Source organism: Hipposideros armiger, unplaced genomic scaffold (assembly GCF_001890085.2).
Source record: "Hipposideros armiger isolate ML-2016 unplaced genomic scaffold, ASM189008v1 scaffold_91, whole genome shotgun sequence".
NCBI lineage: Eukaryota > Metazoa > Chordata > Mammalia > Chiroptera > Hipposideridae > Hipposideros > Hipposideros armiger.
The window spans coordinates 3,527,896-3,543,497 of record NW_017731441.1 but is presented as its reverse complement, the minus strand read 5'-3'; the positions used below and the strand labels follow the sequence as shown (position 1 = coordinate 3,543,497).

The 15,602-nt window shown below is 44.7% G+C and overlaps 1 protein-coding gene and 1 pseudogene across 3 annotated transcripts in view; one reads left to right on the top strand and one right to left on the bottom strand.

The window, feature by feature from the left end:
• Positions 1-2,103: 2,103 nt before the first annotated feature.
• Positions 2,104-15,602, bottom strand: part of SLC9D1 (solute carrier family 9 member D1) — a 68,001-nt gene continuing 54,502 nt past the window's right edge. Inside the window, exons 10-14 of one of the 3 annotated variants that reach the window (XM_019644795.1) lie at positions 11,160-11,310; positions 7,171-7,250; positions 6,055-6,204; positions 4,229-4,352; positions 2,104-2,875 (exon numbers count right to left, since the gene is read on the bottom strand). In XM_019644795.1, coding sequence (XP_019500340.1) covers positions 4,239-4,352; positions 6,055-6,204; positions 7,171-7,250; positions 11,160-11,310 — 495 coding nt within the window. In that variant the 3' untranslated portion in view covers positions 2,104-2,875; positions 4,229-4,238. The other 2 variants (XM_019644796.1, XM_019644794.1) reach the window with 2 other exon arrangements.
• Positions 15,014-15,602, top strand: part of LOC109383908 (eukaryotic peptide chain release factor subunit 1-like) — an 11,026-nt pseudogene continuing 10,437 nt past the window's right edge.

The window sequence follows — 15,602 nt, the reverse complement described above, 5'->3', positions numbered from 1 at the left end:
GAGAGAGAGAGAGAGAGAGAGAGGAAAGAACACACCTGGGGCTCTGCTTTTATTAGGGTCGGAAGATGGGGTATTATCTCAGAAGTCACAGGTGACAGCCCTGGTGTTTGGTGGGGTGACGGGATCCACGGTTTGGACTGCAAGTGACAGCACTGCAGGAGCATCCTGACATTGGTGCTGCTAGCCAAAGGCTGAACATCACAGTGTTGTCTGAGGGGCTCCAGGGGAAAGGGATGTCCAAAGTCAAAGCTACCAGAGCAGTCTCCCCACCTGGCAGAACCCCCTCACCCTAGCCCTGCCCTTCAACTCTTTCGTCTGCATGCTCCTGAAATGCCTGCGTTGCTTATCTTCTTGAAGATCTGCACATGCCTGGTGGGGGTCTCAGCCTCACCTGTGGCCACGCCCCCACTGCACTTGCACCTGGCTCCTGGCACTGAGGACTCCCACATTCATTCCTGCAGGTGAGTCCGTGCCTCACCTTCCCCCCTCCTGGGCTCCGAGTCACTGAGACTATTTTCAGGAAACATTGTGTCCAAAGCAGAAGTCATCTGTCATGGTCGTTGTCTCCATGCTCTGTTTCTAAAGAACGCTCACCCCCCAGGGAGGTGTCAGGCAGCACTGCTATTGTCTTTACTGCATAGCCTTCAACTGCATCACCATGCCACGGATTAGCAATCTGAGGAAGGTTTGCAGATGGCTGTCGCCCTCCTCCAGAGGCTCAATGGGCCCCTCGGGCTATCTGCTCTGTTCACTTCCCTTACCTATAGCCCTGACACAGCAGAACCACACCCTGCAGAGCCAGGATTCTGCTCAGGCCAGGGAGTTGTCAGGAACGCCCTCCCTGCATGCTTCCACACCGACCTCTGACCACCTGCAAGTGCAGCCTATATGCCTTTCCCAAGAGGCCTTCCGGACCACACTCATTCCTCATGTTTGCTTCCCAGCTCTCCCGATCTGCCCTGCTTTGATTTCTGAGTCTCTTCTGCACCGTTCATTAGTCTGTCTCCTACATCAGTTCATTGGTTCCTAGAGGCAAAACTATCGTCTTCACTTCTACACACCCCTCATCTCTGCTTTACGTATAATCAGTGATGCGTAAGTAACTGTTTGATCTTATATCTGTTGCTTAAACAAACCAAGGCAAGGTTCTTTCCTAACTGATCTCCCATGAAAGATTTGCTGCAATAGCCATTACTCACATCTTAGTCTCCCACTGTGTAGTTATGTAGCTATCTGGTGTTTGACATTTTCCCTTTTGACTCCTTCAGGCCTGAATAAAAAGCTCTAGAACACATTCAGTGTGATGCCTCAAGATGTGTGAGGAAGCTGGTTTACTGAGAGCCTGCCCTCCACACCCTCAGCAAAGCTTTAGGACACCAGGGAAGATGATGGCCTTGCTTGTCAGAGGTTTAGGAGTTGGGAGTCACAGACACATGAAACAAGCAACATCACACACGGGTGTCAACAGGTTGGAGCACGTGTGTCAAGCATGGGGACTTGAGGAGGGAAGAGCCGGGGTGGTGGCGAGGTCCAGGTGTGACACGTGGCCACCCAGGTGAAATGCTTGGGGGATGCCTGACACGAGGCAGTTAAGGTCAGCTAGTACTGCTCAGGTTTTGCTGGTGTCGAGGTGGCCAACACACCCTTCTCCCAATCTGTCTTTAGAATTCCCAGGATCGGAAGGTGAATTCTCTAAGGGTGTTTCAGATGTCAATTTCGTGAGAATGGACTCAAACCAGACACTGATTTTTTTTTTTTAAAGATTTTTATTGGGGAATTGGGGGAAGGGTAACAGACAAGTTGCTGTCGTTTTGTTCTTCAGTCTAGTTATAGAGGACGTTGCTTCACTGGCCCAAGCTGGCAGCCACCATCATTGCGCTCTTCCCGGGCGAGGCAGAGCAGTTGCCAGCTTCTGGACGGCCGCTCACAGTGGCTGCTGGCCGCTCACACTGGCTGCTGGCTACACACGGTAGCCCATGGCAACCCACCTGCCACCGCCGGCGACTCACGGCAGCCCAGCTCCAGGTTGAGCTGTTGTTCAGCATCTTAGCTGTAGAGGGCAGTGTCACTGGCCCTCATATGTGGGATCCGAACCGGGGCCCTCTGGCGTCCCAAGCCAGTTCTTAACCATTGCGCCACTCGGCCGGCCTACCAGACACTGATTTTTAAATTCAAGGTAACGATGTCACTACTGGGCTGGTAAGTAAGCATGCTTTTCCTCTGGCAGAAGTATGTACAATAGGACTCACCCCACACATTCTAGCCCCCCGTCCCCAGAGGAAATGATAAGAAGAGTTAGGTCTGGTGGGGGGTACAGTATGAGACGGTTCAATGCTGGTGTTCGGGAGTCAGATGGTCTGCAGCTCCGAGGTACAGGGGTTTGGAGAGATGGAGATGAGGACTCTGAGCCTTCTGCAAGTCTGAGCCTTCCTCAAGTCTCCATGCTTGAGCCCGAGGAGGGAAGATTGAGGATAGGGGTTGGGAGAGGGCTTTGTGGGTTCAGTGTGGAGCAGACTGGAGCAAGTTTATAGATGAGAAGCACAGGTGAGTGAAAGGTGAGGAGACCAAGTCTTGGGGCTGGAGGAGGGTGGGCCCAGGTGGGTGTGAAGGGGGAAGGGTGGGCCCTGGTAGGGATGAAGGTGGATAGAGGTGGAGCCATCCATGGCTTCAAGGTGTCCTCATGTTCTCGGGCTCTCCAGGTGCATTCTCCACAGGCAGCGGCACTCCCTCTTGTCGTCCAGTGTGCATTGCTATTCACTTCATTCTCACAGAGTGAAATGAGCTCCATGTTTTGTTGAAAACTTGATGTAAGCGCATCAAATAGATTTTATTCAGTTCAACAAAATTTAATAAGCGCCTGGCTCTGCTGTGGGTGCTGGAGATACAAGAAACGAAATAAAATGTATCCTAGAGGACTTCAGCGTATCAGCTTGCCTGGATGGGATACACTACAGTGTTACAGCTCGGATAGGCCCGTCGGATGAGCAGGCTGTGCCCAGAATGCCTCCCGCACTGCCATGTCGATACACCCCGCCATTCCGAGGGAATGCCCCCAGACCATCTGTATACTTTAGAAATGAATAAAACCAACGGTGACTTCTAAAAATAAGCACGTTTATATCATCTCTTCATTGATTTACTTCAGATTAGGTAGGATTTGTTTTATCCTAAAGTGTTTTAATTTATATTACTGCAATCCATAATTTACATTTGTAATCCACAATTACACCTAAAATGTCTGTCCCTCTACTCCAAGTATTTTGGGCAAATTGTTATGCTCTTAAAGCCAATACTTGTAGGAAAAGTCTGGCTTAAAGTAAGTACCCCTTCAGGAAATCTTTGTAAGGATCAGGTCTTCATTTGTATGGTTTTCCTAAAATGGGGCACATGATAACCAAAATATACTTTTAAAGTTCAAAGTTAGAACTCAGGCTTTGCAAACAGCACTGCATTTAATTTGGTCTCTTGGAGAATACTGCGGCAATATACAAATCATCTCAATAAAAAAAGTGGTGAACATTAGTAAAACATAAAAATCTAATTTAAAAAATATTTTCAATAACTTTCAATTAATTATATTCTGATCATAAATATCTTTATTAAAGAATGCATATTCTTGTAATTCAAAACTAAATATTTTAAAAGAATGATATACCTAATAAAAATTTACATGAAAGTGTTTTATTTAAAATTGTTATAATAAAAAGCAAATAGACATTTAGAAGATATTTGCTCATTTTAGAAAACATAAGCTTTAAGGATTAAAAGTAAATGTCTGAACTCATTGCCAGAATTAAAATTTCTCATCACAGAAATGTTTAAAAACAAATATTGACCAAAGATTACAAGACTAAAGTTGTACAATAAATAAAAAAAGCTTTCTAATTTTTTTTAACAGAAAATCATGAACTGATGAAATAACAATAGAAAGTTAACATTAATTTCAGAAAAAAAGGCACATCCAGGCAAAATAGTCAAGGCGATTTGTAAAATGCAGCGTTATGTTTATACTGTGCATGATCAATTGAATGCAATAAATTACTCTGGAAGATTCTAAAATATGGCAGTAGTAATTTCTAAAGCTGGGCGAAGAAGAAGATACCCTCTGCCCTTAATAGCGTATTTTTGTTCCTGATATAGAAGGCTCACAGGAATGTGCAATTACAGAACTGTCCAAAATGCCTGCTTTTCCTGCACACAGGTTTCACTTTGCAAAGTTGTTTATCACCTTGGTGCCCTCAGAGGCTTGACCGTCTGTCGGGTCGCGGCACACACTTTGTAATTGCAGCTCTCCACAGCACCGGGGCCAGTAAAAGACTAAGCGTGGTCACACTCAGGATTAGGAGGTACACCTGCAACAGGTAAAACTGAGCGTCATCTCAGTATTAGGAGGTGCACTTGAAACACGTAAGGCAGAGTGTCCTCTCACTCAGGATTAGCAGGTCCGCCTCAAACCACAAGTGCACTCTTAGTACACCACATACAGCCACAGGTGCACTGGGAGGCGGGCTGAAATTTCACCATCTGTGGAGACTGTCGTCAGGTTGATGCATCACTGGTCCACACAGTGGAGTCTGTGCAACCTAGGGGTCATCCCTTTGGCACACTAGGCAGTGAGACTGACCCCTTGGGAATCACTTACAGTGAGGCTACAGCCTCAGGTTTCAGATGAAGCTCACGCACAAATTTCTTTCTTCAGCAATTGTTTTTGGTGCTGCTTAACATCAAGACTTATCACACTTACACTTATGGATACAAGGAAACAACCATTTAATTTTGAATGCTTACCAGCATTTCACGTGTACTGATAAGAACTTATATATTCATCCAGCCCACATTTATTAGGGAGCAGGTATGCTGAACCAAATATTCATAGCGTCCCTTGGCAGGGCGGGCTTTATCGACAACATCACACTGAGGGAGGGACGCTGCAAGGTGGGGGCAGTCAGGAGGCCCTCCCCCTGTGGTCCCGCCACGTGGAACAGGACAAGAACAGGGGCACACCCCTGTCCTGGCTTCAGGGCTCAAGCCCAGCAAGTCGACTGTGCTTACATCGACATCAAGAAGGACAAAAAGCAAAGCTTAGATTGCAGAAGAGGGCTAAAGGGTCAAGATAATTAAATTAAATAATTTATTTTGTATTTTTATGAGAGTTTGAGTTTATTTGAGTCAAGCTGATAACATGCTGAGAAGCAAGCTCTCAGATGCTCCTCAAAAGTAACTTTAAATAGAAGTTACTATTTGGGAACTTGTGTGTCTACAAATCCACGATTTAAAAACATCCTGAAATTAACAGTTTCTACACTGGGAAATAAAGAAACAGCCGATTTCCACGGTCTATGAGTCTATACGGAAAACATGCAGGTTTCCAGCCCCGGCACACAGGCTATTTCTTAGGGAACCGACAGTTCAAAAGTAGGGAGTTCAGATTTCTACACTATTTGCTTTCACCAAACAGTAACGCTCTAATTTTAGTTACCAGATGCTTTTCTCAGTCACAGCATCAATTTGCCCTTATATCATTCTGGGCTAATACTCAGCTGAGTTATCTGGTCTTGAAAGAATATCCAGGTTTTAAATATTAAACGTTTAACACTGGGGAGCAACAGGCTGCAGCATTACATACCCCTGGGCTGGGGAGCTTTTCTTTCACTTTACAGCCACAACCCACACCCTGCAGTCAAGCACAAAACCTCCTTCTTATCAAATGTAAAGTGACAATCATGGATCATCAAATGATACTTATCAAGTTCTTGTTCACAGCCAGTTAAAAAAGGGCAAATAATACAAGTTTAAGAAAATAGAAATGAACAAAACCAGAGAGAAAAGAGGTAAGTACAAATAGCAGGTAGATAACCATACAACTATATGCACACACACACAACTGCACCACACACAACTGCATGCACAAAACTGGACACATACACACAACTGCACACACACACAACTGTGCATTATGCTCACACATCAGCATGAGGAATGTCGACCAGGATAGTGGCAAAACGCCTGTCTGACTTTGACTGTGAACACTCACAGAAGTGGGTGGGAACTCACCTCCCGAGAAATGATGCCCGCTCTGCGTGCTCTGCTCCCCAGGACAAAAGAGAACTCGCTGACCTGGGCCAGCCCTGCGGCCACGATCCACTTGATGTACTGGCTGGTCTTCGGAAGCAGGAGAGACAAGACGAGTGCTGCCAGAACAAACTGCGAGAGTCGCCCTGTGTTACTGCTTAGTCAAAGCCCTGACAGCCACGCACATGGACAACAGGGGACACACAAACACTGGGGTAGCCCTCAAGTAGCACAACGAGGGGACATACAGAGAGGCACATCAATAGAGAAGCACCAAATACACACAAAATGTCTGAAATAAAACCATACAAACACCAAGGCAAAATCAAGGATTTAGGTTCACCAGCAGAAAACAAGGTTTTCCCTTCCATACTAAATTAACAGCATTAAATGTTGTATAGCATTCAAGATGGAAATTTTAGTTTTAATAAGAGAGAAGTATATTTCTCTCATGTAGACAAAATCCAGAGGTAAGCAACCTGGAGCTGGTGGGGCAGCTAGACCATCATCAGGGGTTTTACCTCCTTCAGATGGAAATATTTTAAGTCAATTTTTATCATCCACAAAGCCAGATAGCTACAGAACAGGTCACTGCACCTTGAATTAGAAGTTACCACAGGCAACTCAATAATTTGTAGTCACAGAGAGCAGACAAGTGAAGAGTAGCGAAATAATTCTCAGTGACCATTAAAATGTATGTCTGCATGCGTCACAAGAGTAGGGATCTGTGGTTCTTTGGATTCACTTAGGATAGAAGTCAAATTATAGCACAAGGATTTCACTGGAAGATCCAGAAAGCTGTTTCTTCCATCCCAGCTTTCTAACTCACAATTTTAAACTTACTCAGTTCGGAGACAAACAAAGGAAAACAAACCCGAACTGCCCCTGCCCTAACCCAGGCTGGCCTGGTGGCAGGAGAAGTGGGCGTCGTCTCACAGCCGGTGTTGTATGTAAACGATGTTGCTGGGGCTCACGGACTCAGCATCACTAAGGGAAGGGAATTAGGCCCAAGGGGAAGCAATGTGCGCTGTGTGACACGGAGAGACAAAAATAATATGGATTTTACCAGCTGGAATCACCAAGAGGAAGGATGCGTACCTTCATGATGACCACCGACAAAGTGAGGACCATCAGGACGGTGAGCTCGTACACCACAAAGGTGGGAAACACGTGAAGGCCTGTTAGGAAAAGGACAGACACAGCAAGTCTTCCAGGGTCACACGGCCCATCTCCCAACAAATTCACACCCGTTTCTCAGTGATAAATCTACGAACTCTCAAGCTCCTTATACTTGTTTCTATAGAAGGATAAAATTCTTTAAGCACGATCTTCTCGAGCCATTCGTTTAAGCGCTCATGCAAGCATTTGCTGCCAGCGGCTCCTGAGCCAGCTGCTCCAGGGGAAGTGGCCAGGCTGGGGGCTCCACGGGCCCGGGTGCCGCGCGCAATCCTCCGCCGGACAGCATCCCAGGATACAGCGGAGCATGAGGGCAAGCAGCTGCTAAATCTGATTTTCCTTTATGAAAATATCAGGATGCAAATAAGTCCTGGAGTCTGAAGACAAGGAAGAACAGCCACAGGAGAGGAGATTGGCTGCCCATACCTCAAGGCTGGGAAGCCCCGTAGCTCACTGACTCCAGGGTGGAGCTGGGTCTCCCCAGCATGCCCTTGTGTCCTGTATGAATAGTACTGTGGAGAGGTCATCATCACGCAGTCCCTCAGGGTCACAGCAAGCGCCTGGGCCCAGGCAAGTAGTGGACCCTCAGCACACAGGCCAATGGCAGAAGTTTTCCCGCTGAGGATAGGGACTCTGCTCACTCATGGGACTTCCTGCAGGAAGCAGAGCTCTGTGCATACAGCAGTGATGACACCAGACTGACTGCAGCCAGTATTTAGCGACATTAACAAAACGGAATGAGATGAAGTCCATGTTACAATGTCTTTTCCACATAAACTTTGACAGGAGGGCAAACGAGTTATGTTACACTTTTTCTCTACTTATGGCCATTCATTCTTACAACAAAGACCAAATGTATATTTGGGATAGCACAGTGTTCAACAGTACAGACTCTGGGCTACAATCCCGAATTCACCTCTAACCAGCTGTGGACGCTGGCACGCCTCTTAACCTCTCTCTGCCTCAGCTGCCTCATCTGTAGTTGTGGGTCTGGGCGATGAGTGAATGCAACATGATGTGTGAAGCAGGTGCCTGGTACATGGTCTGTGCTAATTAATAAACACCAGCTCTCATGGTCACCGCGCACACCCACTGGGCCCACCGATATAAAAGTGAGCAAGGATCCAGGGCTGCGAGGTGCTAGGTTAAACCCGACATGTGACAACTACCTACCTCTAGGGCACCTCCAAGAATGAGCTCTATAGCCCCCCACACCACTGCTGCTGGAGTTTCCATAACTGAATTGCCCCCCAAGTTCATGTGCTGAGGTCCTAATCCCCAGTGTGACAGTATTTGAGGGTAATTAAGGTTAAATGAGGTCACAGGGTGCAGCTCTGATCCGACAGGACTGGTGTCCTGTAAGAAGAGACACAGGAGCTCACGAGCACTCCCATGTCCTCACTCTGTGCGCACACACACCAGGAAAAGGTCACGTGAGGATCCGTAAGACGGTGGCCGCCTGCAAGCCAGGAAGAGCCCTCACTAGAACCTGACTGTGTCAGCACCTTCATCTTGGGCTCCAGCCTCCAGAACTGTGAGAAATAAATGTCTGTTGTTTGAGCCCAGGTCTCTAAAGGTATTTTGTTATGGTGGCCTGAGCTGACTGAGACGGAGTACAAAAGCACTTATAAACATAAACAATGAGCTTGGCTGTGTCCCAATAAAATGTCATTTATCAAATTAGGTGTCAGGCCGGATTTGGGCTGTGGACCAGAGTCTGTGGAACCTGGTCCAGCGCGAAGGACAAAGATTCAAAATCTATGCTGCCGCTTGCTATCTGCCTGACCCTGGGACTCTTACTGACCGCTGAGGGTCTGGATGCTTGTCGCTGAGATGAGGCAGGTCCCGACTTCCACCTTGTAGGGCGGGCATGTGGAGTCATCTCCAACCTCATCTCCTGTCCCCTTGCACTGTCCGAGGCACCCACGCCTTTACACCACTGGCTCTCCCTTCAGCACGGAAAGCCCTCCTTCACTTTGGGCTTACAAACTGCCCTTCGCTGTTCCTGCCGTTCAAAGACTGCCTCTCCTCAGGAACACAGCCTGAAGCCCTCGGTGCACCCACTTGGTGCCGGGGCCCACAGGACCCATTCTTCTCACCCAGACTGACTGTGGCTCATGAGTCCTGAACGCAGCAACCAGGTCCAAGTCATCCTGGTGGTTCTGACAGGGCCTGGCACAGGGCAGATCAACGAACGTCTGTTAAAAACGGGGACCCCACTATTCATTTATACGCCACTGAGGTCTAAGTGTGCAGAAAAGTAAAGGTGTCTTCTTAAATGGATGACATTAACTTGTTCGCTTAGAACCCTGGAACAGAAAGATTCTCTCCCCGACCAGTTAGAGAATAAAAACCTAACTGTATACATGTTTCTCAGCTGGCAGGGAAATTAACTTGAATTCCCTTTGATATACTAAGTGTAAATAACCAAAGCAAAAATATGTATGATTTTTGTTTTGTTAGAAAACATGGTTTTCAATGAATCAAGAATCTTAATTTGAGGAGTATTAAAGCAAATATGTCTGTTTTAAATAACATATTTATGGAATTTTAGGTTTTTGTTTGTTTGTTTGTTTGTTTGTTTTCTTAGCTGAGCCATCCTGCCACCTGTTGGCAGCTCAGCGGCTGCTCAGCTCGGGCCGGGACTCGAACCACTGTTACTCAGAGCTCAAACTCTTGAGCAAGCTCTTAACCAACTGAGACACTCAGCCGGCCCACTGAATTTTAGTTTTTTAACTAGTGAACATTCCATGAAGCCTTAGCAGGAAGGACATGGAATGACAGACACTAGTCAGGATGACCCGGGGGTCTTAGGAATGAACACAGAAGTGAAATGTAGTAAGAATGAGGTTACTATTTAACCATTTTTTTAGATCTTGTCTGGAAAAGAACTGACAGAAAAGAAGTGAATCATCAACCAGGAATGGAGTTCAAGGAATCAAAATTGGCAGAGCTTATTTAGCATATTGAGGGGTGTTACCAATAGTGGAGGCAGGGGAGCGGGGAGAAGAGAGGGGGTGAAGGAGAAAGGGCGAGGGGAGGTGGACACACACACACACACACACACACACACACGAGAGAAAGAGAGAGGATGTGGGGAGAAGGGGACAGAGAGGAAGAGGCAAACATCCCCTGAGAGGGGCTCTCTCATGGGACACAGAGGGCATCCAGTTACTAAAGCATCTCACGAATGATCTTATCTCACTCTCATAAATTGCGACCTTCACCACTTAGTGCTTCTCTTTCGGGACTGACTTGGCTATTCAGGGCCTTTCACATTTCCATATACATTTTAGAATCTGCTTTTCTACGTTCCCAAAGTCTCGCCGGGATCACACCGAACCTGTCGACCAGTGTATAGTGCATGAGTTTCCCAAGCAATAAGGAGTGGTGTGAACCAGGAGGTGCCGAATGGATACACTGTAACATACAGAGGCCGGGGATTCTCTCACTGCCTGCACCCCTCCAGGACTGGCCACTCAAGAAACCCCGACAAAGGGAAATCTCCAGAGTGGCACACCTCCACACAGTCAGCTTACTCTTCTTTGTATCAAAATTAATATTCCCTCCCAAATGCCCCATTTTGATGCACTGACTTTAAGCTGCAAACCTGCTGAGCACCAGTGGCTTTCCCTGTGGCGTCATACCCAGTGAGGGTTGTCCTCACCTCAGGGCATCGGAGCCTTTTTAATGCCAATCTACGTGTGCATCTTAGTACTGACAGAGCATGACAAGCAATCAAATTTTCCCTCTTTTTAAATAAGATGTCTCCTTAGACTCTAGTTTTTATGGGAACTGTTTTCACTGTATAGTCTATAAATAAGAGTATGTGTATAAACAGATAACAGGAGCAATCTGCAAGTGTTTAACAAATACAATCCAAACATTATGACAAAAAGAAGAAAGGTTACCTATGGATGCGAAGAAAATGATAGCCAGGAAGTCACGAATAGGCTCGATGTAAGACACAATCTCCTCAGTGACCATGTGGCCTTGGGAAGAGATGAGCGCTCCAGCCAGGAAGCAGCCCAGCTCCATGGAGACATCCAACAGCTCTGTGACCTGAGGAAGAGGGAAGGAACACACATCACACACACACAGTGCCACCAGTTACCAACAGCGTCTGCCAAAGGAGGGTTCACACCCAAAGACAGCCTGTGAGATCTAGCAGAACCATCATAAGAAAACCGTGAAAATCAAACATCGCTGTACATCCGTGAAGTCCTCAGTGGGGCCTCTGTGGGGATGACATGAATGACAACATGTGGAAGCTAATAGTTGAATTAACCATACACAGAGAAAAAATTAATTTAAAGTATTTGAAACAATAATTCATATAGATTGCTGTGAAATTTTTGAATGAGAATATTTTCCAAAACTTATTTTAAATATTCGTGATACTTTTTTTTTTTACCTTGAATCAATGAACAGCCAGACTGTGACATTAAAAAAAAACATACTGTATAAAAAACAAAAATCCTATTCTCGTCACTAACTCAAATTACTTCGAGAAAGCAGACACAGCCAATGAGCAATTGCCTGTCGATGGCAGGAGACCAGAGGGAAGCATCGATGAGTCTAGAAATGACTAGATTCAGGAGAGCCAGATTCAGATATAATAGTTATGGTTTATCAGGTTTTTAACTATAGTTCTGTTATATGCAACGCTTCAGACTTTTTGATGAGACATTACTTAATGCAAAACAACTGGAAAGAAGTAGCTGTTTTTTAATTTGAGACACCAAAACTATAGATGATAGCAGCAACAAATAGAAAAAAATGAACTTTAAAAGAAATACCATTTACAATAGCATCAAAACACATCAAACCCCCGGGAATATACAACAAAAGAAGTGCACAATCTCTGCACCAAACACTATGAAATACTACTGAGAAACACAGATGAGGACCTCAGTAAACAGAGGGTGTGTGCCATGCTTAAAGGCTTGGAATCATTAAAATGTCAGCTCTCCCTCAACTGCCTACAGATTCACTGAAATTGCAACAAAACTTCCTTGTGTGTGAAAATTGACAAGTTAAATCTTAAAAACTTACGTGGACACTGGAAAGACCACAAATATAGCCAAGATAACCCTGCCAGAGAAAAAAATTGGGCACTACACTCCCAGATGTAAGGGCAGGTGAACTGGCCAAGGGAATAGTCAGAAACACACACACTCACACACACATTCACATGGCCTCTTGGTTTTTAACAAGGTGACCTTGCATAAGTGGGGGAGGTGTCTTCCAGCACACGGCGTGGGGAAAAGCACGTGAAAAAAACGGATTCTGTCCACTACCTTACATCTTGTGCTAAGCTGACCTGCAGATGGACTGTAGATCTAAACAAGAAAAGTAAAGTGATGACATTTCTAGAGGACAACACAGAGCATCTTCATGACCCAGGGGCAGACAAAGATCCTTATGCAGAATATAAAAAGTACTAACCTTAAAAAAATTGATAACCAGACGCCATTAAAATTAAGAACTTGTATCCATCAAAAAAATACCATTAAGCAAGTGCAAAGGCAAGTCACAAAATGGAAGATAATAGCAAAAATATATCTCACATAGAATATTATTCAGCCATAAAATGGAATGAAGTACTGAAACATACTATAGCAGGGATGAACCTTTGACACATGGAAAATGAAAGAAGCCATACACAAAAGGCCACATATTTGATTCCATTTATACGAGATGTCAAGAAGAGGCAAATAAATACATAGGAACAGAAAGTAGATTCGTGGTTGCTATGGGTTGGTGGACAGACAGAGTTGGGAGGCATGGGGTTTCTTCTGGGGTGATACAAATGTTCTGGAATTGGACAGGGGTGATGTTTGTACTGACTAGTACACTTTAAAATGGTTAAAAGGCGAGTTTTGTTATGTGAGTTTCATTTCAGCAAAGAAAACAAAACAAAAAATTGACAAAAAATTTGCCAGATAAAACCTCCTACAGATGAGTAAGAAAATAACCCAAAAGAAAAATAGCCTAAAGACACTAACAGGCACATTCCTGAGGAGGATGACCACATGGCTAACAAACACACAGCACGGTTCTCACACCATCAGTCATCAGGGAAATGAAAATCAATACCCCGATCAGACACCACCACTACCCAGCAGAATGGCTGCAAGTACAACAACTGACAATATGGATATTGGTGAGGAAACAGAGAAACTGAACCCTCACACAATGCTGATAGGTGCAGAAACCTACGGCATAACAACTTGGGGGAAACTAGCATGGGAAATTACTAAAGTTAAACATGACCCAGCAACCCCACTCCTAGATACATACGCATCGAAAATGAAACCACATGCCCATCAAAAAACACATAGGAGAATGTGTATGGCAGCTTTATTCACAACAGCCCTAAATGAAAACAAATCCTAATAGCTAACAACAGAAGGGATGAATTGTGAAATTCTCACACGATGGAATATCACACGGCAATGAATGAAGAGTTTGACAGAGGAGTTATAAGAATATATGATATGCAATATATGACATGCCCCAGCACCTAACAAAATACCTGGCAACTGCAGCGGGTTCTCAGTAAATACAGTCGAATGAAGAAATAAAACTGAGAACCAATGAACTGGGAATTGTTTTTAACTTATGTAGCTATTGGGAAACAGCAAGGAAGTCATTCAGGTAAGACAATTTTGCTGGATGCTGTTTTCAAAGAGAAAAATACTCTAAATAGATAAAGCAATGTAAAAAAAATTAAGTTAGTCAGATACTTGAGCAGCTTTGAGCACAAGCAAATCTGTCTTCTCTCAAGATTATGAGACACCAGGCAATTAAACTACATATAAGGAAGTCATTTTTGTTAATTTCCTTTTTTTAAAATTAAATTTCTTATTTTGAGATAACTATAGATTCAACTGCAGTTGTAAGAAATAATCCAGAGTGGTTTCACGGATGCTTGACTCCGTTTCCCCAATGGTGATATCTTGCCAAATCAGCACAAGATCACAGCCAGGATACTGACATGACAGGGAACAGACACGAAACACTCTGTCACCACAAAGATCTTTCCCACCCCACTCCCTCCTTAATGCCTGTCAACCAGCAATCTTCCCTCCATTTTCGAAACTTTGTCTTCAAAAATGCCACATAAATGGGATCACACAGTATGCGACCCTTGGGGTTGACTTTTCTCTCTCAGCGTAATTCTCTGGAGAGTCATGTACCCATACTTTTAAAGCTGGGTGGTCTTCCTTGGTGTAGAAGGGACACAGCTGGTTGAACCATGCACCTGTTGAAGGACAATTAGGTGGTTTGGGGCTAGTATGAATAAAACTGCTCTAAAACATTTGTGTGTAAGTTTCTGTGTGAACGTGAGTCTTCATTTCTCTGGGATACACCTCAAGGAGTGCAACTGCTGGGCTAGATGGTGATGCCATTACCAGACTACTTATGGGGGGCCGTGGTCTAATCGCATTTCTCCCATTGTCTCATCAGAAGCTTGTCCTTTAAATAAGGAGAAGGCCGCTTCTAAAACAAACTTTGTATTGTTTTAACCTTTCCCATTTATGGCAAAAGAAGTTCTACTGTTGACTAGCTTGTCATTATTAAACAGAGCTAAAATTTGTTTTTAAACTGTTCATTGTATCTCAGGTACAATGTTGTTTGAAAGTTTAAGACAGAGCAACATGACTTGATACTGGTGGCTTTTCATTCCTACAGATTTGTTTTTCAATGCAGCACTCACAAATACCATTTTAGCAAAGTGCTTAAGAGTATGAGTTAATATGTTCAGAAAGTAGCTGAGACTGCTATGCAGCTGTTTAGTTCTGGGGACAAAGGGAATGTGGTTGATCTCACTGTAGCTGGATCAGCTGACTATAAAACTCAATGAAGTCAATCTGATATGTCTGATCAAAGGTTGCAATCAAAAGTTTTAAAATTAGCTGATATATCCCTATGGTGGTGAAAATGGGTTCAACGAAGCTATTGAGTTATCTATTGAAGTCCTTTCCAACGTGAAATTCATTCAATAGAAGAAATTAATAGGATGTTACTCTGATGAAATCAGCCAGGACACAGGCAAGTAGTTTTGGAGTTAAAGGCACACTGAAGGCTTTAGAAATGGAAGCTGTAGAGAGTCTAATAGTCGGAAAATTGGGATATAATGAGATATGGTCTTCATTGCCAAGGCACAGAAGGGGAGAAAATTCTCTGACTCCAGAACAAGAGAAGGATAAATCTCATTTCACAAAGAGACAGGACAAGAACATGAACTAATTGGGCCGGCCGAGTGGCGCGATGGTTAAGAACTGGCTTGGGACGCCAGAGGGCCCCGGTTCGGATCCCACATATGAGGGCCAGTGACACTGCCCTCT